This window comes from Coptis chinensis, chromosome 7, assembly GCF_015680905.1.
Source record: "Coptis chinensis isolate HL-2020 chromosome 7, ASM1568090v1, whole genome shotgun sequence".
Taxonomy (NCBI): Eukaryota; Viridiplantae; Streptophyta; class Magnoliopsida; order Ranunculales; family Ranunculaceae; genus Coptis; species Coptis chinensis.
Window position 1 is genome coordinate 73,340,334 of NC_141462.1, and position 26,474 is coordinate 73,366,807.

Consider the following 26,474-nt stretch of genomic DNA (forward strand, 5'->3'; position numbering starts at 1 on the left):
AGTTCACAGTATCGGCTAGCTTGCATGACTGGGAGAGATTTAGCTTGAGACTTGTTGATCTTGGAGGGATTCATAGAGAACTGGTTAAATTTCTTACTCAGAGTTTCAATGCTGGTGGCCAGGCTGGCCAATGTAAACTTCAGTTCTTGATCTGATTGTTCATGTGCTTGGTAACCAAATTACTTTGGCTCCCCCTCCATTCTAGCTACATCCTCATTGCTAGTAGTCCATTGTTGTGTTTCTTCAGCTAAATTCTCGAGAAAGTTGTAAGCTTCCTCTCCATCCATTAATGTAAACTTGCCTTTGTGCATTGACTGTATCATCTGCTTATTCATCATCGAGAGTCCTCGATAGAAAAAATGAGCCAGTGTGCTCTTGTCCTATCCATGATGTGGACATGAGACTAGCAGATTATTGAATTTCTCCCAGCTTCGATGATATTCTTCAGTCACCTTCCCTTTGAAATTGTTGATGGCTTGCTGCAAGGCATCTGTCTTCTGGGGTGGGTAGAACTTGTTCATAAACTTTGTTCTCAACTTCTCCCAATTTTCTATTGAATTGATCGGCTGTGCAGTTAACCATTCGGAAGCTTTACCTTCGAGTGAGAGTGGAAAAAGAATCAACTTGATACTCTCATCTTTGATATTCTGGTTCTTGAAAGTTCTGAGGATTGATAGAAATTGTTTCATGTGAACATATGGCTGAACATTGTCTGAACCATTGAACTTTGGAAGCATAGAGATTACTGATACTCTAAGTTCAAACTGGTTAGCTTCTGTCTTTGGAAAAACAATACTTCTTGGTGGGTCTCCAATGATTAGCAAATAGAAATCACTCAACTTCTTCCTCTGTTGTACTTGCATGGGTCGGATAGCTTTAGGATTATTGGTGTCCACAACACCTCCATCATTGCGTGCGGCCATTGTATCAATCCTGTCTAGTATTCTTGCTATGCGAAGATGATGAAAACTATCCTACTATGCTTGAATGCAATTAAACTAGTATGCAACTATTCTAAACTATACTAATATGCAAAACTACTTTCCTTCAACTGGGTTGGGCTTTGCAGCTAGTATCTCGCCCGTTGTCTAAAGCTGTCTCTTCTAGGGTTATGGTGAATCACTTGGATTGCTTAAGTACCATGGCCCACAGACGATAGTCCGTTTGTCAAAATTCAGACAATAAGCATTAGAGTTTGATGTTTCACTATGTTGGCTTACAACTTCAATTGTTGAAAAGGTCCTAAATGCAATTATACTAGAAAGCAATAAAACTAAACTATAATGCAACTATACTAAGAAAACAATAAAACTAAACTACGATGCAACTATACGAAGAATGAAATAAAAAGAATGAAGATTCGACTAACCTGGATGGTAGATCTTGTCTTCGAGATGTCCTTCAAGCTTCTTTCTTTCTCAAAAGGATGGATGATGTGGCTAAAATTACCTCAAGATCCAAAATTCTAATCTTGAAAGAAAACGTTAAACATAAACAACTTAAAACGGCAGTGGCACCATTTGACCTTGCCTCTTTTTGTGTTTATGAGATGATATATGGATGATGTAGATAGATGATGGTCGTTGAACAAAATAGAATCGTATCAAAACCTAATTATCCCTCAATAAGTAAAGGATGAGTAGGGTATCGTTCCACTTTTAAGTGTATGTTATATGAAGGACAGGACTGGAAAGGGGGTTTGAGGGATTAAAAACTATTATTATAGACATTGTAGATTCTAATGCTAAACTAAACTAAACTAAACTAAACTATTGAGAATTTATAAGAGAGGGAATTCAAGAGATTAGAATCCACCAATACTTTTGATTCAATGACCTTTTGCTTCATGGTTGTTCTCACAAGTAGACTATAATTAAGCAATCGAGCGAGTGCTGATGCCCTCTTGGACGAAACATCATTAACAAATTACTTTACTTAAGGTTGTTCCTATGTTCATGTTACTAGTATCTTCTTTCCTTTTATGTGAGTTTGGGCAACTATTCAATGAATCACCATCTAAGGCAAACACAAGGAATACTTTCCTTACTCTAAAAAACTATACAACTAGAAAAAAAAAGTAGAGAAGAATAGTATAATATTCAATTACAATAAATAAAACCTTATTCTAGCATTATATTCATTTGCAATAAATAAAAACCTTAATCTATACTTCCATCCCCTGGTCTGGGCAATGGAACTAATAACTAAAAACATAAAGAACTAACCTGATTGAAGAACACCATGAACAAAAAGAATCAACAAACCCTAAGCACCGGCTTTATCTTCTCCCTTGAAGGAGAAGATTAGTCTTCCATAAAGAAGGAAGAACACGAAGAACGAGAAGAAGAAGAGTCGAAGAACATAAGACTAAAAAGACTAATTTATTAAGACTCAGCTAGTTAAAACCGATCTTTTATTATTAATCTCTCTCTGCCTCAAGTTCTGGAGACAAGAATATAAGTAAATTGGCAAATTACATAAGGCACTTAGGTCCTATATTTATAGAGGTTACAATAAGCTCTAGAAGCATTCCAAACCGTCATTTGTTTCCTAATACAAATAGACTTCTTTCAGAGTCCAACTTTGTCTCCAAAATTGAGAAGAAATTGGCTACAGTGTCGATCCATGCGTCTGGACGCACTATTCATGCATCTCAGGCGCGATCAATGTGTCTGGACACTCGATCCATGCGTCCCAGACGCGTAAGTCTATTTTGTCTTTTCTGTTCTATCCTTCTGTCCTCTTTTTCGGGCTTTGGTCCAAGCAACGAATCCTTTGGCCTTGGGCTTCCAAATAGGCTTTAAAATAGGTCCAAGTCGCATATTTAATAGCTCTAATTCCTTGGCCTTCTCCATGATTATCCACGGGCTTCCCATGTGATCCTTAATGCTCCGTTTTACCCCTTTTTCTCTAATATTCTACAAAACTTTCTTTTTCATTTGTTGAATCATATAACATAACTTACAAACACTATTAGTCCACTAAGATGGCTAAACAAGAGGCATAATCAAGGGTTAAATTGCACTTTTTGAGCACTTATCACCAGTCGAACTCTGGCACCCTCAATTCAAGGCTAGGGAGCACAACATCACAACAAGGGACTCCGCGCTAGACAATCTTGCGGTAGCTGCCTCTCTATTCTTCAGCTCCTATCTCCCGTGGGACCAGGCTTACGGGGACTCCGGCTGGTTTGCCTCCCACCGAGCTGCGATTTATACTGGCTAGGAGAGGGTATGCCCCCCCCCCCCTTTTCTCCTTTATTATTCTCTACTACTTAAGCTCTTCTTAATTTCATCCCTTTTTTCAGATGAGCCTTGATGTGGGTTATGTTATCTGCAGTCTTACCAACAACTTGGATGCCCTTGAGACGGTGAAGGCAGAAATCCACGGGCCCGAGGGATGGAAGGCCAAATATGCTAAAATGGAAGCCGAGAGAGATGATGCCCACCTTTTAGCCATCAAACACCACAAGGAGCTCCAGCGTGCAGAACAGGCGCATCAAGACTATGCGGCCGGCATCACTTCCCAGTTGGAGTGACAGAGGGAGTCGGATAGGGCCACAGCTAAAAGGGACCTAGAACAATCATTGAAGGATATCGCCAAACATTTCAAAACCTTGGCCTCCAAAAAGATCTCTAGGGAGCTGAGGCAGCAGCTAGAAGCCCTCACCGCCGCTGGGCATCTGCTTCCTGACCAACCACCTGCTACTGCCCCTCCCGAATCCGTGGTCGCCACTCCTGCTTTGGACCCTGAGGCCGCTATCCAGCCTAGCGTGTCATCCTCCCCTATAGATGTGGATGAAGTCACTGAGGAAGCGGAGGAAGATCGACTGCCGGTGGATGCCTCGGAGGACCCTAAGTGACGCTTGCCTGTATTCAGCTTTTAAATGTTTGTTTATCTGGTCATGTACTTCTATGAACTCGATTTCTTTTTTGTTGCAACTTGCGGGCTTGGATTTCTGGGTAGTCCTAGCAAGCCGCAGATGAATGCGCCTTTAGCACAACACTTTGCCCCCAATTAACTGGGTGATAGACATGTCTCTTTTTACGTACTGAACGCCTTTATTTCTGCACTTGTTGACTCCTTTGCGTTGTATTGCAGCTTGCTTGACCTAGCCTTTTATCCAACGCTCCCCCTAGGTGTTGGAGGCGCTGAGTGTGCCTAATCCACTCGGAGTGCCCCCAAATTGAGCTTGGAGATGTTGAGGGCCGCTGAGTATGCCTGGGCTACTCAGCGTGCCGCCAAGGTGACCGTGGAGATGTTGGGGGCTACTGAGTACGCCCGGGCCACTCAGCGAGCCCCCAAGTTGACTTTGGAGATGCTGAAGGCCACTGAGTATGCCCGAGCTACTCAGCGTGCCCTCACGTTGACTTTGGGGACGTTGAAGGCCGCTGAGCATTCCCGGGCCACTCAACGTGCCCCCAAGTTATCTTTGGAGAGGTTGAGGACTGCTGAGTATGCCCGGGCCACTTAGCGTGCCCCCTAGTTGACTTTGGAGATGTTGAGGGCCGCCGAGTATGCCCGGGCCACTCAGCGTGCCCCCAAGTTGGCTTCAGAGATGTTGAGGGCCGCTGAGTATGCCCGGGCCACTCAACGTCCAAGTTGACTTCAGAGATGTTGAGGGCCGCTGAGTATGCCCGAGCCACTCACTGTGCCCCCAAGTTGACTTTGGAGATGTTGAGGGCCACTGAATATGCCCTGGCAACTCAGCGTGCCCCCAAGTTGACTTTGGGGATGTTGAGGGCCGCTGAGTATGCCCAGGCCACTCAGCGTTCCCCCAAGTTGACCGTGGAGAGGTTGAGGGCCACTGAGCATGCCCGAGCCACTCAGTGGGCCATCAGTTTGCTTTTAACTTGGAGCCCCCTATCCGCTGCCTTTGGCCTAAATCATGAATAAATTTACATACATTAGATGGATGAATATTGCTACTGCTTTCATTGACATATTAGCCGATTCAAAATATCATTACAAAGCGCACATGAAGCTTTTTTTTTTTAAACTTGAACAAGACAAAGACAAACTAGTGACAAAATCACCCATGGAATTTCGTCAACATCCAGATATTCCACGGCCACTTGGTGTCCTCCCCTAGTGCTGTCTGTAGTCTATAGGTTCCGGATGTTCCAGCCTCCACCACGGTATAAGGTCCCTCCCAGTTGGGACCCAGCTTCCCATTGGTCTCCTCCTTGGTGGATGGGGTCACCCTCCGAAGTACTCGGTCACCAACCATGAACCTCCATGGTTTCACACGTTTGTTGTACTGTCTCTGCAGCCTCATATGGCACTCTTCCAGTTTGATGCGAGCGGTGTCTCTTCTCTCCTCCGTGAGGTTCAGCTCTTCGACCAACAATTTCTCATTAACCCGTCTCCACTGCCTTGGTCCTAGTCGTTGGAGCCATCATTTCCACCAGGACCACTGCCTCCACTCCATAGGCTATCGCGAACGGGGATTCTCCTGTAGATGTCCGTGGCGTAGTGCGATACGCCCACAGTACATGGTTCAACTCATCCGCCCAGCACCCTTTGCGCTCCTCCAGCTTCTTCTTTAAATTATCCATGATTACTTTGTTGGAGGATTCTGCCTGACCATTCCCCTCTGGGTTATAAGGGGTAGAAAAGCCTTGCTTCACTTTGAAGGCTTGGAGGAAGGCTCTCACCTTTCCCCCCATGAACTGAGTTCTGTTGTCCGCGATGATGGTATGCGGCAACCCAAATCTGCATATTATATTCTCCCACAAGAATTTTCTCACCTGTTCCTCTTTCACCTACTGCAGAGCCACCCCCTCAACCCATTTCGTAAAGTAATTGGTTGCGGCTAGCAAAAATTTCCTTTTCCCGCTGGCCATAGGCAAAGGTCCGACGACATCCAGCGCCCCACATAGCAAACGGCCATGGGCTGAGAACTTTGTGCAGAGGTTCTGCAGGAGCGTGTATCAGTGGCGCAAAGATCCGGCATTTCTAGCATCTCTTGGCATACTCAGTAGCGTCCCTCTTCATGTGAGGCCAAAAGTACCCCTGTGATAGCAGCCGATGAGCAGTTGTCCTTCCCGCCGAGTGGCTCCCACAATCTCCTTCATGAACCTCACCCAATACCTCTTGCACTTTCCACGGTCCCAAGCATTTCAGGAGCGGTCCACTAACACTGCGCCGATATAATTCACCATCTAGCAGAATGTATCTCCGCGGCCTCTGTTCCATTTTCCTTCTTTCCCCCTTGTCTTCTATTTATATCCCCGTGAGATAATTTTTTATGGACTCCACCCATCCGGGCTCTTGCTCCGTGGCTGACGACACCCCCTGGTTTTCTGCAATGCTTGGTTTACTTAGCACCCGGACTTTAATGGATCTACCCTCTATTCCTGGTAGCACCGCTACAACATATGCCAGGGCGTCGACATGCCTGTTCTCTCCCCGACTCAGATGAATGAGACTGATTTTCTCAAAATGGCCAGCCCTTCGCTGCAACACCTCTAACTACTTAGCCATTCTAGGACATCGAGCCGCGAACCCCCCCATTGACCTGACTTACCACCAAGTTCGAATCGAAATATACTCTCAGCTCCCGCACGCCCAGGTCTCTGGCCAAGTCCAACCCTGCAATCACTGCCTCATATTCCGACTCATTGTTCGAAGCAGCGAACCCCAGCTTCACTGACAGTTCCAGGCGAGTATTCTTGGGGGTGACCAGCACCACCCTAATCCCATTACCAGTGTCAGTAGCAGACCCATCTGCGAAGACCCTCCATCTGTTTTGCATGTCCCACGGGTCCAGTGGGTCTTGGTTCGAGGTTGCCTCCTGTTCCATGACCATCTCCTCCCCCCATGTGGGGTCCTCGGCCGGGAAATTGGCCAGAAACTCCACCATTGCCTGGGCCTTCTCTGTGGTTTTGATTTAATACTCAATGTCATACGAGCTTAGTAGCACAGCCCATTTCAACATTCTCCCTGACTTCTCTGCCTTCAATGCCTGCTTGAGTGGCAGGTTGGTCACCACTACCACTGAATGAGCATCAAAATAGGGTTTCAGCTTGAGTGTCGAGAATACCAGAGCCAAGGCATACTTCTCAATCTTACTATATCTCATTTTGGCGTCCAACATCGTTTTACTTTGAAGTATCTTTTGGTCTTTTCTGCCTCGCTTCACTATCCCCGATCAACACCGAACTCATTAATACCCTCGACACCCCTGTATAAGTACAACTTCTCCCCACCACGCCTGCGCTGCGGCGAGGATCGGGGCCCTGCCCAAATATTCTTTCAATTCCTGGAAAGCCTTTTCACATGCCTTAGTCCACTGAAAGTCGGTTGTCCTTCTCAATAGCAAGTACAAGGGTCGGCATTTATCTGAGGACTTAGAGATGAACCTATTGAATGACGCGACCCTGTCGGCCAACCGTTGAACCTCCTTTACGTTCTACGGAGAGGGCATTTCCAACAATGCCCTTATTTGGTCTGGGTTGACTTCTATTCCGCGGTACGTGACTATGTACCCCAGGAATTTCCCAGATGTCACCCCAAACGTGCACTTTTCTAGATTCAACATCAGTATGTGCCTTCATAATATAGAAAATGTTTCCTTCAGCCCCGCCAAATGCTCGTCCTCGGTCATACTCTTCTCCACTATGTCATCTATATAAATTTCCATCCGCTTTCTGATCTTACTCTCGAACATCTTCTCCCCTACTCTTTGGAATGTTGCCCCCGCATTCTTCAAACCGAAAGGCATCCTGGTGTAATAGTAAGTTCCTCATTCCACTATGAATGTCGTCTTCTCTTGACCCGGGCCGTGCATCATCACTTGGTTGTAGCCCATCGACGCGTCCATGAATGAGAAGAACTTATACTCTGCAGTACGATCCACCAATTCATCTATCCGCGGCATCGGGTAACAATCCTTCGGACATTCCTTGTTGACGTCAGTGAAATCCATGCACATTCTTACTTTCCCATTCTTTTTAGGCACCACTACCACATTTGACAGCCATTCAGTAAACTTGCATTCGCAGATGATACCCGCATCCTTAAGCTTCTTTACCTCCTCTCAAACACCTTGTGCATACTGTGGTTTCATACCCTTTATTTTCTGCTGGACCGGGCAGGCCCCTTCCTGCATATGCAATCTGTGACACGCGAACTCCGGGTCTAAACCCACCAGATCCTCGATCGTCCATGCGAATACATCGCTGTTTTCAGCCAACAAGGCAATCAGTCTTGCTTTCCAATCCTCTGACAAGCTTGCCCCCACATTCACAAACTTCTCCTCCTCGGCCACTCCGATGTTCACAACCTCAATCTTATCCATTGTCTTGTCCTTGATGAGCGGCCTCTTTTCTTCGGCCGCGGTCTGTAATTGCTATGATCGCTTGTCCCCTATCTCTGGTGCCTCGCCACCAGGTACGCATATAAGATCCCTCGCGGTTACCTGGTGGAGGTTCTGAGCCGCGACCTGATCACCCTTTATCTCGTACATTCCCCCATTCGTCGAAAAATGGATCACCTGGTAATAAGTAGAGGGGATTGCCTTCATCTCATGAATCCACTTTCTCCCCAGGATTGCATTGTATTGCGAGTTAGTGTCCACTATCATGAACTTGGTGAAAACCGTCACCGACCCCGCGATCACTAGCAGTACTAGTTCCCCCAATGGCTCATTCATACTGCCATTGAACCCGAACAAGTTAGTCCACAGAGGCTTCATCTGCTCCCTTTCTATGCCCATTTCTTCCATCATGCCTCGAAACAGCAAATCCACTGAACTTTTGCAATCTATCAGTACCTTATTCACCATGTAATTCCCCATCGCTATGGTAATTACCAGCGCATCTTCGTGTGGCGAACTCACTGACTCCAGATCCTTTGGAGTGAACTCTATCCTGTCATTGCCTTTGCTACCCCCTGGGACCAGTCGCGGGCTACTCACCACTTCGTTTATCTGCCACAGACTGACTGTCTTCCTCACCTTATCCATGTGGGCGTTCCTTCCCAGCGATTCTCCGCTGAATATGACATTTATAGTGCCCAAGATTCTGCCTGCAACCGGAACCCTTTCGATCGACTGAACTTCCTTGACATGTTCATTTAGCAATCCTCTCCTAATCATCCTCTCTACCAACCACTGTAAAGCAAAACACTCATTGGTAGCATGGTTTCTGACCTGGTGGTACGCACAAAATGGCTTTCCCTCTATCTCCTTGGGTGAACTCGTGGGTTCCTCGTAATGCCATTGTCCCTTGATCAGTGGCAGGATTTCCTCTAACGGCTTGTTCAACGGAGTTACGTCCACTTCGCGGTAAGGCTTTCTCTCCCTGTATTCCCTTCGGACTTGTTTCCAGCCCCTTTCTGCTCTCTGTGCCTCCCCTCTGTAATTTCCTCTATCTCTAGCCGCGGCCCTGTCCTTGTCTCTCTGTACCTCCGCGGCCACTACATGTATTGACCTTTTAGGTTTCTTATGTTCCTTACTGTTTCTCCGCAAAATGTCCTCATATCTGATGTATCTTTCTACCTTCAAGTACAAAGCGTGCAGGGTGGTAACCTCAATTTTAGACACTGACTCATGCACCCGGGTCCCCTGTTTCAGCCCATACTAGAATGCTATGACCGCGGTGCGCTCATCTAAACTTTCCACCCTCAACGTCTCCTCCATGAATCAGCATAGGAAATCTCTAAGTGTCTCTGCAGACTTCTGCTTAACATTAAAGAGATCCGCTACATCCACTACCCTCTTCTTCTGATGGATGAAGTGACCCACAAAAGCTTGCTCCAACTCCTCGAACCTTTAAATGCTCCGTGATGCCAACCGATAGTACCAGTCAGATGCTCCCCCTTTCAGACTGGCAGGAAACATTATGCAACAGAGGCCATCATACTTCGCCTCTTGCTATAGCGGCATCTGCTGCCGGAAGTGATGCAAATGGTTCGCAGGATCTCCTTTTCCGTCATACCTTTCGAACTGTGGCTGTGTAAACCTCTTGGGTACCTCTGAATTCCAAACTGAGTCAGCAAGGGGATTCTGATTTAGGCTGTCCACCACCTTCTTGGCCACCCCGTGTTTCTCCTTTTCCATAGCGCGGTTAACCTCTCTATCTCTTTCGATCATCGCCTGCACCATTCCCATAGTAATGCCTCATGCATGGTTCCCTCCGGTTTCCTGACAAAGGTCCTCACTCTGCGCTCCCATTTCACTACCCGCAGGTACGACAGTTTCCGCCTTTTCCTGAGTGCCTTCCCTTTCTCTCCTCAATTCCTCATTTTCTTCTCTAAGTATACCTACTTCCTCCTGGAGCAACCTAGTTGTCTCAGCCACCGAATCTTCGACTTCCTCTTCCCCCACCTCTATGTTTTCCACACTAGTTGTCTCGTTCTGTACGGCCTCCTCCCTCGCCAGCCTTCCTCTCCCTCATCCTCTACCTCTTCCTCTCTTAGCTGGGGCCATGCTTTACAACTTCCCAAATTGTGGACCTATTTCGTCCCCAAAGACGGTGCCAAATGTATGAACACAAGTTCTAGCCTAAATGTCCTATGTCCTAATCCTATCACTCCTCTCTCTTTTTTTTCTTTTCTTTTTCTCCTCTTTCATCTACTCATACTCTTCCTACTTATATCCCTCCTCCTCTTTTCTCATCCGTTGATCGCCCCTTATCCTCTGTTCCACACTGGGGCACCTGTCCTTTAGGGTTCCGCGGCCTTGCTGCTGTACCCCCGTCTCTTCTCTACTAAGTTGCCTCCTCTTTGACTCTGACTGCCCTTTTCCTTCTGCTCTTGTATGGCCTGTCCCCCTTTAGGGTGCCGCGGACATGATCTGGCGCTTCGCGCCTCCGCTCCCTTATCTTACTTTCGGCCCGCGAGCATGCCACCTCGGTCGTCCTAAAATAGGCTAATACAGGGAAGTTGTCACAAAAATATTGCTTGATATTCAGATGGACACAATGAGTGCTTAACATAAGGTTATCATGTTAAGCATATAAAAGTGAAAGAATAAGTTGACCGCAAAAAATGAAAACGCCAAAATCGTTAACTTCATAATGGTAGATTCAGAATTCATATAGAAAACCAAGTAAAAAGGCTACAACACTTAAAGCAACAAAGAAGTTGTAGTCAACCTTCTCTGAATAAATGAACTACCTAATATCCCCCAAAAGGTTCTCCTGTATTAAAGAAGACCAAAAGCATAGTAAGGATAAGTTATTAAAAAGTTAAAAAACACCATAAAGTATTTTCATGTACAGAAGTTAAATTATAAATACAATACCTTCCTCAGATTGCTTGAAAAACTTCTTTATACACAATGTTCTATGTATATCCTTTTGGCTCATCATCTTCCCTTTTGATTAGAAAATTTAGCCCATGTCTAGATGTCATTATCGAAACAGCAACATATAATTGCCCATGTGTGAAAATTGGACGAGGTAAATTAACACCAGCATGGTTGAAAGTTTGTCCCTGGCTCTTTGTTTACAGTCATTGCGTAACACACTTTGATGGGGAATTGTTTCCTCTTGATGGCAAACGGCGCAGCCACTTTGTGTCAGTTGGAGATAGGACAATTCTTGGAATATAGACAGGCTCACCTATGTTTGTACCTGTGATTATGAATTAATTTGCTTATATGATTGTAAAGTTCCAAATATAATTGAATAAAAGAATGTTTACTGGATCACGTATTTTCGTACCAGTTATAATTTTTGCTTCAATAAATTTGGATCCCATCCTTGTCACAATCAACCTAGTTCCATTACAAAGCCCCGCACTCTGATTCAAATTCCGCATTAACATTATATGAACACCAAGTTTCAGCTTAATGTTATGGTTTGGTAATCCATAAAACTGAAGAGTATTCAAAAATTCTATAGGAAAAAGAACGTCCTGTTCAACAGACTTTCCTGTAAAACAACGAAGTAATAAGATAATAAAAGAAAAACAATTATTTATATAACTATTTTTTTTAACGTGCTAACCTTATATGGGACAAAGTGTGTCTGCACTCAAGTAACTCTATAAATCTCCTGGAAGTGATGAAATAATATATGAGTTGATTTCATCAACTGTTTCATTCTTGGGGCCAAGATGTTTCTTTCCTTGAGGTACTTTACAGAACCATAATTGTTTGCAAAATTTGGATAAATATTTGAAACAATATCTTTAATTGAGTCTTCTGATTCAGGAATAAGAACATCATCTGGAATATGTATCCATATTGGCTCAATATCGTTCTCCATAGAAATTGCTGGCAACTTTCCGTCTCCTAGATCTAGAACCTATTTGCCAAAATCTTCTATAGAGCTAGCTATTTATGGATCAACATTGTCACTTTTTAATCTCGTGTTCTACGTCAGATGAAAAACTTTACATTCTCCCCAGATTTTAGACCTGTCAAATATAATTAAAGATAGTAAAATTAAAAATTGCTCAAGATTACTAAACAAATTATTTGATAAAATTAAGATTGTTTGATATATTCAAAATGGTACCTGTTTATTGAAGCGTCAACAATGTCACCTCTTTTACCCCTTGGAAGAACTGGCAAAATCTGTCTGAAGTCTCCACCCATTAAAAATGTTTTGCCACCAAAATATTTGTTATCTTCATCCATTATGTCTTTTAAAGTTCTGTCGACAGCTTCAAATCCGTGCCTATGAGTCATTGGAGCTTCATCCCATAAAATAAGATCTTCTTTTTGTATTAGCTTCGCAAGTTTTTCATGTCTTGAGATTTTGCATCTCGACTCTTCACTGGTAGGAATTTCAATATTGAACCTAGAATGTGATGTTCACCCACTTGGTAGGAGTAGTGATGCTATTCCTGAAGAGGCAACTGCAAGAACAATTTTACCTTCAGATCTTAGCTTTGAGATGATAGTTTTGTACAGATACGTCTTTCCGGTTCCTCCACTGCCATAAACAAAAAATACACCTCCATTCTGTGAATATACTGCTTGGGTGACTAACTGGAATACTTCACGCTACTCAGTATTAAGGACTTCATGCATTCTAACGAATTCATCACGTAGTGAACGACAATAATAGTCAAGTTCTCCTGCGATCAGTCTATTACCAGCTGGCATCTAGTCTTTCATATTTAGAAATGGGAAGTCATTGACCTTTGCCAAAGTTTTACCTCTTCTGAGCATGATTTTTTCAATCTCGCATAGAGTGTAGTTCTTTATTTTCTCCTCTGATAAAATCAATGTCTGATTTCCATTGATTATTCTATACTAAAATAACATGTCATCTCCTAGTGCCTGGTGATATTTTTCCCATAGTTTTTCAGGAAATGATATCTCGCACATTAACATTAGCGTCACAAACAACTCACGCAATGCTTTAGGACATAACCATCCGCTAGCTTCTTTTAGTGCATCATCCCACTCTTTGTCATCATCGAGCAAACCTAGTGCCTGGCAGGTAAATTTAATTGAATAATTAAATATGTATAGTTTAAAATTAAAATTCAGCATATATTAACTTCAGGAGTTTGTAAATTTAACTTTAAGAGTTTGAAACGTGTTCTTGTCATATTATTGTACTTTCAGAAGTGAGGCATGTCTTAACATTGTTTATATTGACTTCATGAGTGGTTTAAAACTACGTTTAAAGCAAGAATATTATTATAGTATTATGACTTAGGATGATACAATGTTGATAATTTAATTTCAAAATAGAAAACAGGAAAAAACAAATCTAAGTGTGTATGTGTTTCCTAAGTTTATTTGTAATAATGATTTTAAGTTTTGCAGAACCTATATAATAATGATATACGAAAAGAAAATTTCATAAGTTACCTCACACGCTACTTTGAAAGTAGGATAAATAGTTCCATTGACTGTTTTGATTTCTTCAAAACTTCTAGGACCTTTGACAATATTAAGCAATATCCGTAAGTAAATCTCTCCCCTAATGTAGGGTGAGCATAGTAAACACAGTCACCAATAAAAAAAAATAGTAAACACAGCCGATCTTTCTTTTACCCTTTCCCCGTCTAGGAGTCCACACTCTGTCATTGACTTGCCAAACCCATTTAGTGGGAAAATCCATATAAGTAAGTTCTCTAGTAGATGGATACATGGCATTGGCTTTAAACCATTCTGTAAATTTCGTTTTTGAAGCTTTCTAGCGTTTGATGACTTCTTCTGGTAAATCATTATCACCGTAGTAGACAATTTGTTCTCTTTCAAGATGAAATGACAACCTCTCTACGCTTGGGTCTCTGTATTGAATTTCAAAGTTCAATAATCTCCAACATGCTTCAGAAGCAGAAAGATAACGACAATCAAGAAAACATCCAACTTCGTCCACATCTCGAATAATTTGCTTCTCCGTGTCTACGTCTGTTCCGACATTCTCAACAATAAAAGCGGTGTCTCTATCTTTGCCCTTGTTAATATATTTGGAAAGATACTTTATCGACCTTGCCTTATTACAATGCTCAACATTTATGTGTACTTGAAATTTAACACACAAATCGACATTATGTGGTATTACCCACCTATTGTCCAGTTCCTCAGTCTTATCAAACACTTTAACCGTGACTTTATGACCGTTGTTTCTTCTCCTATAAATAGTGAAGTCATTGTGATCAATTGTAGTCTCACTCCAAAAAGCCTTCGGATAGTGTTTAGAACATTTATTTTCCAACATACATGGCGAGCTTGGATTTTTATCTCCACAAGGTCCATGCATCATAAAATGTATAACTGCTGCATATGCAACTTTATCTCCTATGTCAGGAAGCTCGGCTGATATTAACTTATTTATCTGAGCAGGAGTCTTTGGCTTGGAACCATATTATCCAAGAAAAGCAATATATGAGCATGAGGTAATCCTCTTTTCTGAAACTCTATTGTGTATATTGCTGCAAAAAAGATAGAGGGAATTATTCAATCCAACAGGGCAATAAAAATTTAAGGTAAGCTTTTCATATAAGAAAAAATTATTCAATCCAACAGGGCATTAACTGCCAAAGTTTTGATAGACAGAGGGAGAACAAATGAAAACACTAATATTTTGTTTAGATGTTTTGTAGAGTACCAATTATGCAAAAAAGTTATCTTTTTGGAAACTCTAGGAAAGTATGGATTTTAGTATAACATCTATTTTGAGTATGAGACTGCAAAGTAAGTCCTAGGCAAAATGGGAAACTCCCATATCATCGTCTAGCTTGGTCAACAGTTAACATGTGGCTGCAATCAGCCAAGGTGCAACAGAAGCCTGGATTCTATAGGTCATCTACCTTCTCAATAATATGTAAACAGTTAACACATAAAAGTTTTTTAGATGCAATAGCAACCCATACGTCACATGAGCATTGGCCTCTTGAACCCATGGGATGCTTCCTAAACACCCCTGCCATAGGCTTTTGCTAGTATTCCTACACACATTCACCAGATACTTTCTCATCTATCTCTTGAGTAGTTCAGAAACTCCTTCTACCCTGTAGCAAAATGAACAATATCAATACTTTTAATTGCTCCCAGGCCCCAGCCAGTCCTGTCCCACCCGATTTTGTTGTATTTGCCTAAATGAATATACAGCTCATGGGGCATGTCCTAGAGATTTATATACTATTTTAATTGTTGCAGGCCTATCTATGTGAAGGTCATTCTTTCTTGGCCTTGGAGGAAGCCATTGCAGATGAAAATTCATACACAATAACTTTGCAGATTGATCCATCTATTCATCGATCTAAATCATTCAAGGTTATAGTCAATTGTTTTGCAGTAAATAAATTCAGTTCAAGTGCATTTGTTGTTTAAGACATCTATCCAACAATATAGTTTGTATAATAGATAATCTGATTATGGGAATTGATTATAATATGAAGTCATACACTTGTAGGGTGAATGCACCCACATACTTTGCATCTTGCAAATACGATTTGTCTATTTGACATCTAGCTTTTAGCAAATAATTGCTTGAAAGGTGCTTTAGTTCTTATGACTATTTCTGCAGGCTCGGGTCACGAAGCTTCAAGATAAAATGCCTGCTGTAGATATGGCTTCTTAACTTCGATATTGACTGAAACCTCTTTAAATACCTTTTAAGGATATGAGACAAAGGTAAGGCAAGATGCTGAATTTCCATTATCTAGGTATTTTTAGCTTCAATTTTGGTCTTCTTTTTTCTTGCAGACTAACTTAAGGCGTATGTTGCTTTCTTAGTTGTAACTTGTAAGCATATTATATTAGTGGTGCAGCCATGCAACCTATCCCAATATTCCCAAGTGAAGCTAATTGGAGACATTGATGCATTGATTGAACTACTGCTAGAGTTTGGGTGTTTGCTAAGTATATGGTTATTTATGTTGTTTTCTATGCTAAGTCGGGATAGTGCAGGAGCTTGACTAAATGTGTTTGAGTTAGGACATATTTACTGTTTAAGTTTTCAAAAGTAGGGTCAAAGATAGAAAGGTGCTCATCTATGCTCAAGATAATTAGCTTATCAGATGCTTGATAAAGAACTGGTGGCGCATCAACCCAAGGTGATCCATTTACTGTTAATACTCAAGTTTTAGTATTGAAATGATTTATCTAAACCTCAACTATTTTTATGTATCTGTTATTCTCAGCTGCCTGATTCAAATAAGGAATTTTTGCAGGTATCTACAATTATGGAGGAAAACAAAAGCCTGAACAATACATACCAAGTTGAAAGAAAAGAACTTCAAGAAATGATAAGCAAACTCCAAGGAGAGAGTAATGAGCAGAAGGAATTAGAGGAAACTTTAAAGGGTGTTGTGGAAAGTCTCAAGGCTGAGCTAGCTGAGAAATTTGTTGTTCAAGCTCATGTTGTTGAACTTGATCAACAGTTGGTGTTGGCTGAGACTCGACTAAAAGAAGAGGTAGGTTCTATAGCTAAAGAGACAAAGCAGCATAAAAAGTTCAATACTTAAATCATCTTTCTAAGACATTTTAAATGGATGTAGATTGAGAGCATCAAAGCAAAGGCATCTAAAAAAGAGGCAGAACTACTATCCAAATTGGAAGAGCATGCACACAAACTTCGGGACAGAGACATTTTAGATGAGAAAGTCATTCTACTTCAAAAAGACCTTTCACTTGCTCACGCTTTACAAATGACTGGGGTAATTGCTGACTTCCAAAAATGACTTAACTACAGGTAGCTAATTTGAAGGTGAACAATTTGATTATTTTTATAATTTTTTTTATAAGTCTTCGTAGTGAGAAATTTCTTTTCTACAGATGATATGATACTTTTCTATTTATTTCATTATCACATTTGCTCTGTTTTTCCTTTTGGGTATGAGATTAATGATTTACAATATCTAGGAAGAGGACATACACCATTAAGGATGATGACTGCAAACATTGTTATTGAAGAAGGTCAAAATAGTTTCTTCAAAGTGTATTGTTTACTTTTGGAAATCATCAGTAAGTGTTCTTTTTTTTTTTTTTTTTTTTGTCATTCACTTGAATGTTTTAATAAAGCTGAAAATATATCCTAAATAGCATATACACTGGAAAATAGACATGTATCATCAATTTTTTGCAAAAGCTATCTGTTATGTTATGCTGGATTAGGTGTAAGAAGGTTTTTATTTATTTATTATAATGTAGTAAGGCGATGTGTTTCACGAAAATAGAATACAACTAGACATGAATTAAGTATTTTTTTACTTTGACATTTAAAACTTATGTGAAAACATTTAAACATAAAGACTGACCTGCCCAAGCTTTACCAAAATGTTTACGCCGTTGCAAATCAGTCATTAACTTGTGCAGTTTTATTTCAAATACTCGAGCAATAATATCAGGTTGTAGTCCCTTAGAAACCTTGTCCAATGCCATTTGAATTTCAGGCCACTTGGGGTTGCAAGTAAATGTGGTGAAAATGCCAGGAGTTCCAGCCCATCTGGAAATGGCTATGGCATCCCGATAATTTTGTACAATATATCTTGGACCACCTGTAAAAGATGATGGTAAAACTAATCATTTGTCATTATAAATTCATTTTTAAAAGTTGTAAGTGGGTTTTGGGGATTTCAATGAACTTAATTACCTGTAAAAGATGATGGTAAAACTAATCGCCTACCAACAGATGCAGGTTTAGTGTCCCCAGAAACAACAGCATCAACCAAACCTTGGTACAATTCTGCACGAATAGTATGTTGGTTATTTCTAACCCATGAAAGCCTCATCTCTTCAATAGCAGTGTATGCATCTACCCAAAATTGTAGCTTCAATCGTTTACTTTTGACTATTGTTAGCCCTTCATTTCCTCTCATTTGCATTCTAAATGCATAGTACTCTCTCATGGTAACATGTTGTCTTTTACCCACTTTACTACCATTTCTGTACTTGGTTTCAGGCACATATCCATCAACTCCATCAGAAAATAAGATAGGGTATTGCATTGACATAAAACTTGGAAAAGTTTCATCAATTCTCTTTAAGTCGTATCCTTTCTTGTCAACAATAATGTCATGGTGACCTTGAGATTCATCTCCATTACCAACAATGAGAGCAGCTACCTCATTTGAAGTTAGTAAGTTGTAGAGCCTTCCATCAGTTCCTCTTGTGCTAATGAGTCTTATACTAACATCAGCGGTTTCAAATTCTTTAAAACGATCCCTCGCCATTCTGTAAGTCTCACCTATTTTGTTGTTTTCATTTAACATGCTAATGAGTCCTGTTATAATGTTTGGATCCAACGGTTTCTTCTTTTCAATCTTCTTACTAAAAGAGTTCAATCTGTTTTGCACTTCGTTGCCTGTATCATGTATGTATAACTGCCCAAATTTAGGAGCCTGACCTGGCACAAAGGGAAAAAACCAAATTAACTCGTAAAGAACATGTAAAAATAGAATTATTAAGAAAATTCAAATGGCTAATTATTTGCTCCATTTTTCATTGAAGAAAATCATACCTATGGAAAAAATCTAATATCCTAGCCAATAAAAAAAAAATCTAATATCCTAATATCTAAGAATCTAATATTTTGAAATATTTTGAAAGGGTATTGTACTTCATTGGTTGTATCATATATGTATAACTGCCCAAATTTAGGAGGTGTACATGGAATTGGTAGCAGGGAACTAAGTTTGTGGTGATTTTGTCCTCTGATCTTAAAAACATATGGCCCCCACCATTGTTTATTTTTTTATCAACCACTCCCCCAGTTGATGTAAAAGCAAACATCGTGTTATACGCCCTCATATTTTCTTTGTAATTTTTAGACATTGAACCACCTTCAGAATCTAGTAGCTGGTTTAGGAATGGAAGTGCATCAGCCAAAATAGGAAGTTAAACTTTTCCATGGAGGCAGCATATTCCAAACTTTGGTTTCTTGGTCTGCTTTGTTCTACCAACCCTTTCTTCATACCAAAGTATTGCTCCACAAAACGAACACAGAGACTTTGGCTCTCCAAAATTCCAGGCTTCTTGACAATTTCCTGTGTTAAACAGAAACATATAAATTTGTTTAGGAATTTTTATCATAATACAAAATTAAAATATATTGAAAATCTTACTTTTATGTTCAGTTTCATTTGATATGTCTTCTTCATCACCATCTGATTCACTACTCCTCATTTGTGAATAATAATCTTCATCTAATGATACATACTCATTAAACTCAACAACAAAGGATTTTTTCCTCTTCTTCTTCTTCAGGTCAGCTTTTTTTTGCTCGGAAATTGTTTTCATTAATTCATTTCTTTCTTGATTTTGCATACACCCAACACCAAGAGGCCTTTTCCTTTTTTCCGCTAAATAACTCATTCGATTAGATCGATTAAGTTTACACTCTGCTTTGCTTAAAACTGGATAAGTGCCTACAAAATCAATCAATTAGTGTTTTCCTGCTGCAATATTTGTGCTAGTGTATAACATAACTCAACAAAGAGGAGAGAGTATATGAACTGATATCAGGTGGACTCATTTTCACAGCAGATTAGATTTAGAACAATAACCATCAGGAATCACTTAAGCAGGGTAGAGAGCATGAAGTTAAATCAAAAGCATGAAATTTGTGAAATGGAAACACTTTTCCAACATCACCATGAATGTAACAGAACTGTATGCTATTACTCTATATAACTTTGCAAATGACACCCTTCGTGAAATTTTGCCTAAATAATTAGAAGCGTTTGTGACACTTTATGTGTTAGTTAAAGAACTTTGAGATGATACTTCTGAATACTAATCTTGGGATAGATAATTTTTTAAACAAATAAAATGCATAGGCACAGTTGATGAATGACATATTTTCTCACCTTTTTTTCCTTATGCTAAGGTGTTCTACCTTTTTTCCAACCAAGACTGTATCATTTCCTTTGTTTGTACATTGTGATAGTGCTCTAGTTCCTTCAGGTTTCTTATCAGTGTCATAAATAGGGGGAGGATGTGATCCGTGATAGTGGAATCCCTTACACAATAATAAGGCCTTGTGCATTGACAGAGGAGCCTGCTAGAGTTGATCTCATTTTTTAGCAAGGAAACAATATTACGGTATTCACATTCAATAAGCTCATTTGACCCTTTACTTGCTATCCTGTAACTCATTAGGTTATTCTTTGAAGTATTAACATTAGATCACATTACATTCAATAGTTTTTCATAGTGTACTATCTGTGGATGTAGCTCAGTTTTATTAAGTTCCACACAAATTCCTCAATTATGGAATCAGGGCTGGACTGCATGTTGGCATTACAGCTATACCTAAAGATTAATCCAATGTGCTTATCCAGCACTTCAAGGTTTTTCACAGACGCAAGGGACAACAACATGTTAAATTCTAGGCATGTTTGTGCTTGAAATACCTTACACTGCATATTGTTCCCCACAGAGTGAATATAGGTATTAAGATTGAATCAATACATATATTTTCCTTTGATTTTATTCTTGTCCTTCTTGCTGCTCTAGGTTTTGCTCTATTTTATTATGCTCTACCACTGGTTAAAGCACGCTTTGATGTTCCCTTTGATACCATTGAAGCTATACAGTAATGAAAGCAAAGCAATTAGTTAATACGTCAGTAGTAGTTAGATACTATGTTGATATCTTTGTTCTATCAAAGAAGTCTTCTCTTGGATTTGACACATCATAATACTGTAATACGTTTTTTATAGATGGTTTTCATCAACAAATTGGGCCAAAAGTTGTTTGCAACACTTGTCATTAGGAATGGGTGCAAAAAGCTAAAGAATCTTAATCTACAGATGTATCAAACTTGTAGAAGATCTTAATACACATGAAGCTTTCAGAATCTGATTTAATTAGAACAAAGGTAGCTCTTGTAAATAAACGTGAGTGTATTTAATTAGAACAAAAGGTAACTCACTATTAGAAATTTGTTTGGATGTGTGTTTTGATATTTGAAGACTATGTCAGATGGTTATACACATCCTGATTTGTAAAATTCCAATTTTGCTTTCTTTATACTTGCAGCAGAAACAGTGCAAGTGGCATTTGGTCAGGCAGGTGAATCAATGGCAATAAGGACATTTGGTAGGGGCAGCAGCAGTAGTGCATCCAACATTGAAGGTCTTGTTTCTGATGGTAGACAAATTTTATTTTCACTGTATTCCATCTAATCAGATAAAGTTAGTGAATATAACTTTGGTGTTCCCCCTCTCGAGATGGTCGGTATTTATTACATGAGAAGAAAAAGAAAGATTATGCTGAGCCATGGGTGGGTATACCGTCTTCTGGGATTTGTTTTATGGAACTGCCAAGACAGTTGTCTCTTACTCCATTTTTTCCCCCTGATGCCACTGCAGGATTACTACAGTTACTATCCTGCTACCCTTCCTATAAGGAGGCCTCATTCTGGAGACCCTGGTATGCTTTGAATTTGTCTTGTTTTGTATTGTACATCTATAAAATCACCACCAAATTTGAATGAAAAGGATTTCATTATTCGTAGTTTAGTGTCCTCACGGCCTCATAATACAACTATAATATATATGTGCATATTAAAATTGCTATATGGCATAACATCAATTAATTAGTGGTATGAGAGACTGAAAAGTAGCTATCAATATATTACCAAAGTGTATTCCCTATTACCTAGCTTGACAATGTGTTAAAGAAAAACTTACATGAATAGGATGGTGGCTGATAAATTATTTTTCTGAATGCTGATAGCTTTCAAAATCTAACTCGGCTGCTAGGTTTGAGAGTTTTAAGAAAGTTTGTTTGCTAGGTTTGAGAGTGAGTTTGATATAAGAAGTCGAGTTTTTGGTTTAGTAGGTTTTAGGAATTTTGTTTTATTAGGATTCGTATGAAAGCATGAAAGGGTTTTTTTAGAAATTTGTTTGCACGTGTGTTTTGATATTTGAGGAGGCCCAAATAAATACAAAATACACGAAGGAGAAAGTAACAAATCTAGGGAGGTCTAACTACTATATGGAATGGGCGTTTTTTTTGGAGCCTATGAGAATGCCCGGTTAAGAAAACAAATGTTTTGATATTTGAGTGGATCTAATCATTAATAATTTTTTGTGAAAATCGTTCTAATACAATACTAATTTCATGGATGTATTAAATTAGTACACCCTCACCCTGACCAACTATGCATTATTTGCATGAGAGCATTCTTCTTTTGCGCAACTGTAAAGTTTCATTTAGTAAAGATGGGAATATTACTTACTTTGTTGTGCCATAGCATAGGGATTCTAGAAACTACACTTAGCAAGTCATTATTTATCAGACTCGTGATTCTTGTGTATCAACTAGACCTTCTGTTATACCGTATGACTGCCACATAAGTATGTTCCTGTTGACTATTTATGTCAAGTTCTGAAACGTACTTAACCTGACAACTCATGAAATCAGAAGTTTTGACCTTGCTGCAAATGCTCCCAACTTTACTTTAGTTATCTGTTCAAAAGGTCATTTTTAGATTTGCTTAGGCCGCAGCCAAGTTACTACATCAAGAGAAGTCTCAGGCAGATAAAACTTTGCACATCTTGTTCATTAGCTTCCAAGGGCCTAAGATAGATGGTTGGCAAGTAAACTTAATGCTTTCATGAACTTTTATGCACGATTTAGTGAAAAAAAATGAACTTTTATGCACGCCTACAGTTTGCCTATTCCATTTTATTTAAATTTATTTTAAAATAATTTTAATTTCTCTTTGATAGGGTTATATACTAAAAGCATTACTTTTGTATTAACTTTAATTCTTTATATTTTGAATGAGAATCATATAGGCAAATGTTATGCATATTATATATGTTATTAGTTATATGCATGTGTCTAATACTTTATGTTGTAGATGATATGGTGTGAACACACAGAAAATTATATTATCAGTACCTTATAAAGTATAAGTAATCGTTCACAACCTAGATGGATTTGGACAAACCATTAGTACGGTTGTAGTATAATCTGGTATTAGTCTATCTTGACTATAGGATTACACTAGTACATTTTGTGTGTATTGAGCAGGACCAATTGAAGTTGTTTCTCTTTATACTGACTATGTAAGAGAACAAACACCTCTGTTATTATGGATGTTTGTCCTCCTAATCCGGATATAATAACGGGCACTTACGTGCATTATACATTACTTTAAATCATCAATGAGTGAGATTTATTTGTGAATCAACAAACTCGATGGATTGGGTAATGACATTTTATGTAAGGTGTGCTGTTGATTATAGAAGGAATTCGTGTCCCGCAAGAAGTCGGGTTGATGATGTCCCCTTGAGGAGCTCAAAAAGATTGTCATGTAAACCCTGCAGGTGGATTTATTCCGACATGATAATGAGGTTGAGTGGTACTACTCAAGGACATAAGAAGTTAATTAATGTAGTTGTCAGTAACTTGACTTAATCAACGGACATTCGATATTTTAAACACGGGAGATCAACGAGCATATAATATGGAGCCTATAAACGCTGACACGTAATTTGGGATTAGGGCGGTAGTGCAACAATGGCCTTTAGTGGAATAAGTCATTTGTTGACGGACTTGGGTCGTGTGTTCTAGGCGAACATGGGAAGCCCAAGCCCATCAGGAGGCCCAACCCTAATTTCTCCTCACGGTCCCTATTGTAGCCTATAAATAGAATACTCTCTCTCTAGCCGAAATTCACTATTCACTGTATTAGAAAAAGAGGTAAGGAAAGATAGATCCAAAAATTAGATCTAGCGTGCTTTGTGAGAAATAAGGGGATTGGTAGATCGTTGCCCACACAACGTCCAATCTGTTCTAAAAGAATACAACAGAAGATCAAGGGGTTAATTTTGGATTTGATAAAGTTTTGATTCTCAGAGATTACATTTTAGCTGATTCTAAAAAGTATGTTCTCTAATCCAAAATTGTGAGAACCCATTAATTCCGCTGCGCGTGGTTCTCGCGGTTTGTAGAAATATTCGTTCTAAAAATAACGGTTCTTACACTCTTCAGATTGGAAATTGTGCGGGTGCTACAAATCATCGACATTTCATTTCCTTCCTGTTTTTAGCAATCATCAGTACATTATATGTTTCCATGATGTCAAGCATCTCAATGGTCAGCCCTTTCTTCTATAGCCTACCTAAAGTTGGTTGGTCGAACTATTGAATTAAGTCAGCGAGCAGACTTGTGAATTCCCTTAGTCAATTAATCAACTAGTAGGCGAGGAATCTAATTCGATAGGGATTGAATACGGGGCTTAGTGGGAGATTTCTTGTTTCTTTTCTTCTGTCTGTTAGTCGTAGCTTGCAAGGGGCTTCCCCGTGGGTTCGATGGAGGCAGCATCCGATGCGCCACTTGGTTCAACCTAATTTCCTTCCATGGTTAGCGCAGGGAAGAGGAATACGTGGAAAGTGCAACCACTCGCTCGAAAGCAAAAGAAGGCATCACCCGCTTAGGTACGTAAGGGCAAAAGCTTCTCTGTTAGCTCGGAGTCAAGGTTCAAACTTATGGTAGTAATCGTTTAGTGGCTCTTTTATCTCTAGTACCTGTTCCGCCTTAAGTTTGATTCGATAGGTGGCTTTCTTTTAAAGTGAGAGCTGGGATTGGTGAATCGGGCTAGGAGTTGTCCGCCCTTTACTAAATATTCCTTGATCCAGCATTGAGGGCGGTTGACACACTACGCGAAAGGTTGGCCTGGCCTACTTATCTTATTATTATTAAGCCTACTGTGCAAGGTTGGTCTTAGATTAGCGCAGGTAACACTAATTAGGCTGATTTCTCCGGTGCACTACGATTGGAGTGGAGGCAAGCCCTAAGTAAAGATTCGGAGAGGCAATCGCTATAAGGCACTAAGGCCTATCAGCTCTTCCTTAATACAAAACTTCAGGCACCGCACCTTGCTTTCAAATAGGAGATTCTGAATTGCATTCACCACTCTTGTACACACATTACGACTGGAACTATAAGCACTGAACTTTTTGCCCTCTCACTGTAAGCTACTTCAAGCTACTACGACTTGTAGCTATCAATGCTTGATCTACGGCTGCTGTACCGGGTAAGGTCGGCTACTTTGATCTGGAATTGCTGGCATTGACTACCTAAGCTGGGCTAGTTCAGCCTGCTTGGTTGTATGATCCGGCGAATAAAGCACGCCTACTATCTAGAGATGAAGTAGTTGGAGAAAGGGATTGTCAAAACCTTTGTTGGTTTTTTGGTTGCTTGTATTCTACTTCACGATTCTTTTCAAGTTTTTCGAGAACTAAGAAGGCCTCATAAAAAGTATGCTCGTATTTTAAGAAAGTTTGTTTGCTAGGTTTGAGAGTGAGTTTGATAGAAGAAGTGGAGTTTTTGGTTTTGTAGGTTTTAGGAATTTTGTTTTATTACGATTCGTATGAAAGGGTGGAAGGGTTTTTTTAGAAATTTGTTTATATGTTTGTTTTGATATTTGAGGAGGCCCAAATAAATACAAAATACACGAAGGAGAAAGTGACAAATCTAGGGAGGTCTAACTAATATATGGAATGTGCGTTTTTTTAGGAGACTATGAGAATGTCAGGTTAAGAAAACAAAAGCATGTGTTGAGGAGAGATATCATGTGCGAGCTTATATATACTTATATATATATAGGGCCACATTTTAAGAGTTTGTTTCGGGCCACTAGAAACTCAGAGCCAGCCGGCACTGAGCCAATCACGTCCCTCAATTGAGCGGTCGTCCAAAGTCAACAAGAGCTTCTTGTTCAAAATTTGGAATGTGAGAGGCAGCCCACTTGTCTGGCATGGCCCGTCATATTTGGCCCTGGGCTTTGCTTAGTTTCCAACAAGGCCCTGATGAATTATTTTCTTCGGCTAAGCTTTGGGCAATGAGTTATCCTCCGTCCAACACTTAACAAACACGAATGATTTTTCACATTCGTATGTGCACGCGCACTCTTGAAAGGCTTGGACGAGTGCACACACAAAATTGGAAATCCAATATACCATTATAACTCACCAATACACGGATACCATTTCACTTGTTCAGATTTCAAAACTATAAACTAAATAAACCTATTTGTGCATGAATAATAGAACAAATACAAGGAAGGATGAGAAGAAAGCTATAAGTGGGGAGAACT

The 26,474-nt window shown here is 40.0% G+C and overlaps 1 protein-coding gene and 1 long non-coding RNA gene across 2 annotated transcripts; one reads left to right on the top strand and one right to left on the bottom strand.

Annotated features, from left to right (window-relative positions):
- Window positions 1–11,457: 11,457 nt before the first annotated feature.
- Window positions 11,458–12,589, bottom strand: LOC147488773 (uncharacterized). The gene is made up of 5 exons (XM_086574483.1): window positions 12,496–12,589; window positions 12,347–12,366; window positions 12,095–12,254; window positions 11,670–11,879; window positions 11,458–11,579 (listed from the first exon to the last, which is right to left on the bottom strand). Exons 1-5 carry the CDS (start codon window positions 12,587–12,589, stop codon window positions 11,458–11,460), a joined length of 606 nt encoding a protein of 201 aa, XP_086430609.1.
- An 8,790-nt stretch (window positions 12,590–21,379) lies between these two features.
- On the top strand, window positions 21,380–21,794 carry LOC147488774 (uncharacterized). Its single transcript, XR_015201615.1, has 3 exons — window positions 21,380–21,511; window positions 21,592–21,644; window positions 21,733–21,794. It is a non-coding gene; the product is annotated as an uncharacterized LOC147488774 (long non-coding RNA).
- The last annotated feature ends 4,680 nt before the right edge of the window (window positions 21,795–26,474 follow it).

Coding starts and splice junctions, on each gene's coding strand:
- LOC147488773 (XM_086574483.1), bottom strand. CDS start 12,589: ATGGATGAAGATAACAAATATTTTGGTGGCAAAACATTTTTAATGGGT. Junction 12,255..12,346: donor GTCTAAAATCTGGGGAGAAT/GTAAAGTTTTTC, acceptor TTTGGCAAATAG/GTTCTAGATCTAGGAGACGG. Junction 11,880..12,094: donor AAATTTTGCAAACAATTATG/GTTCTGTAAAGT, acceptor GTTGTTTTACAG/GAAAGTCTGTTGAACAGGAC.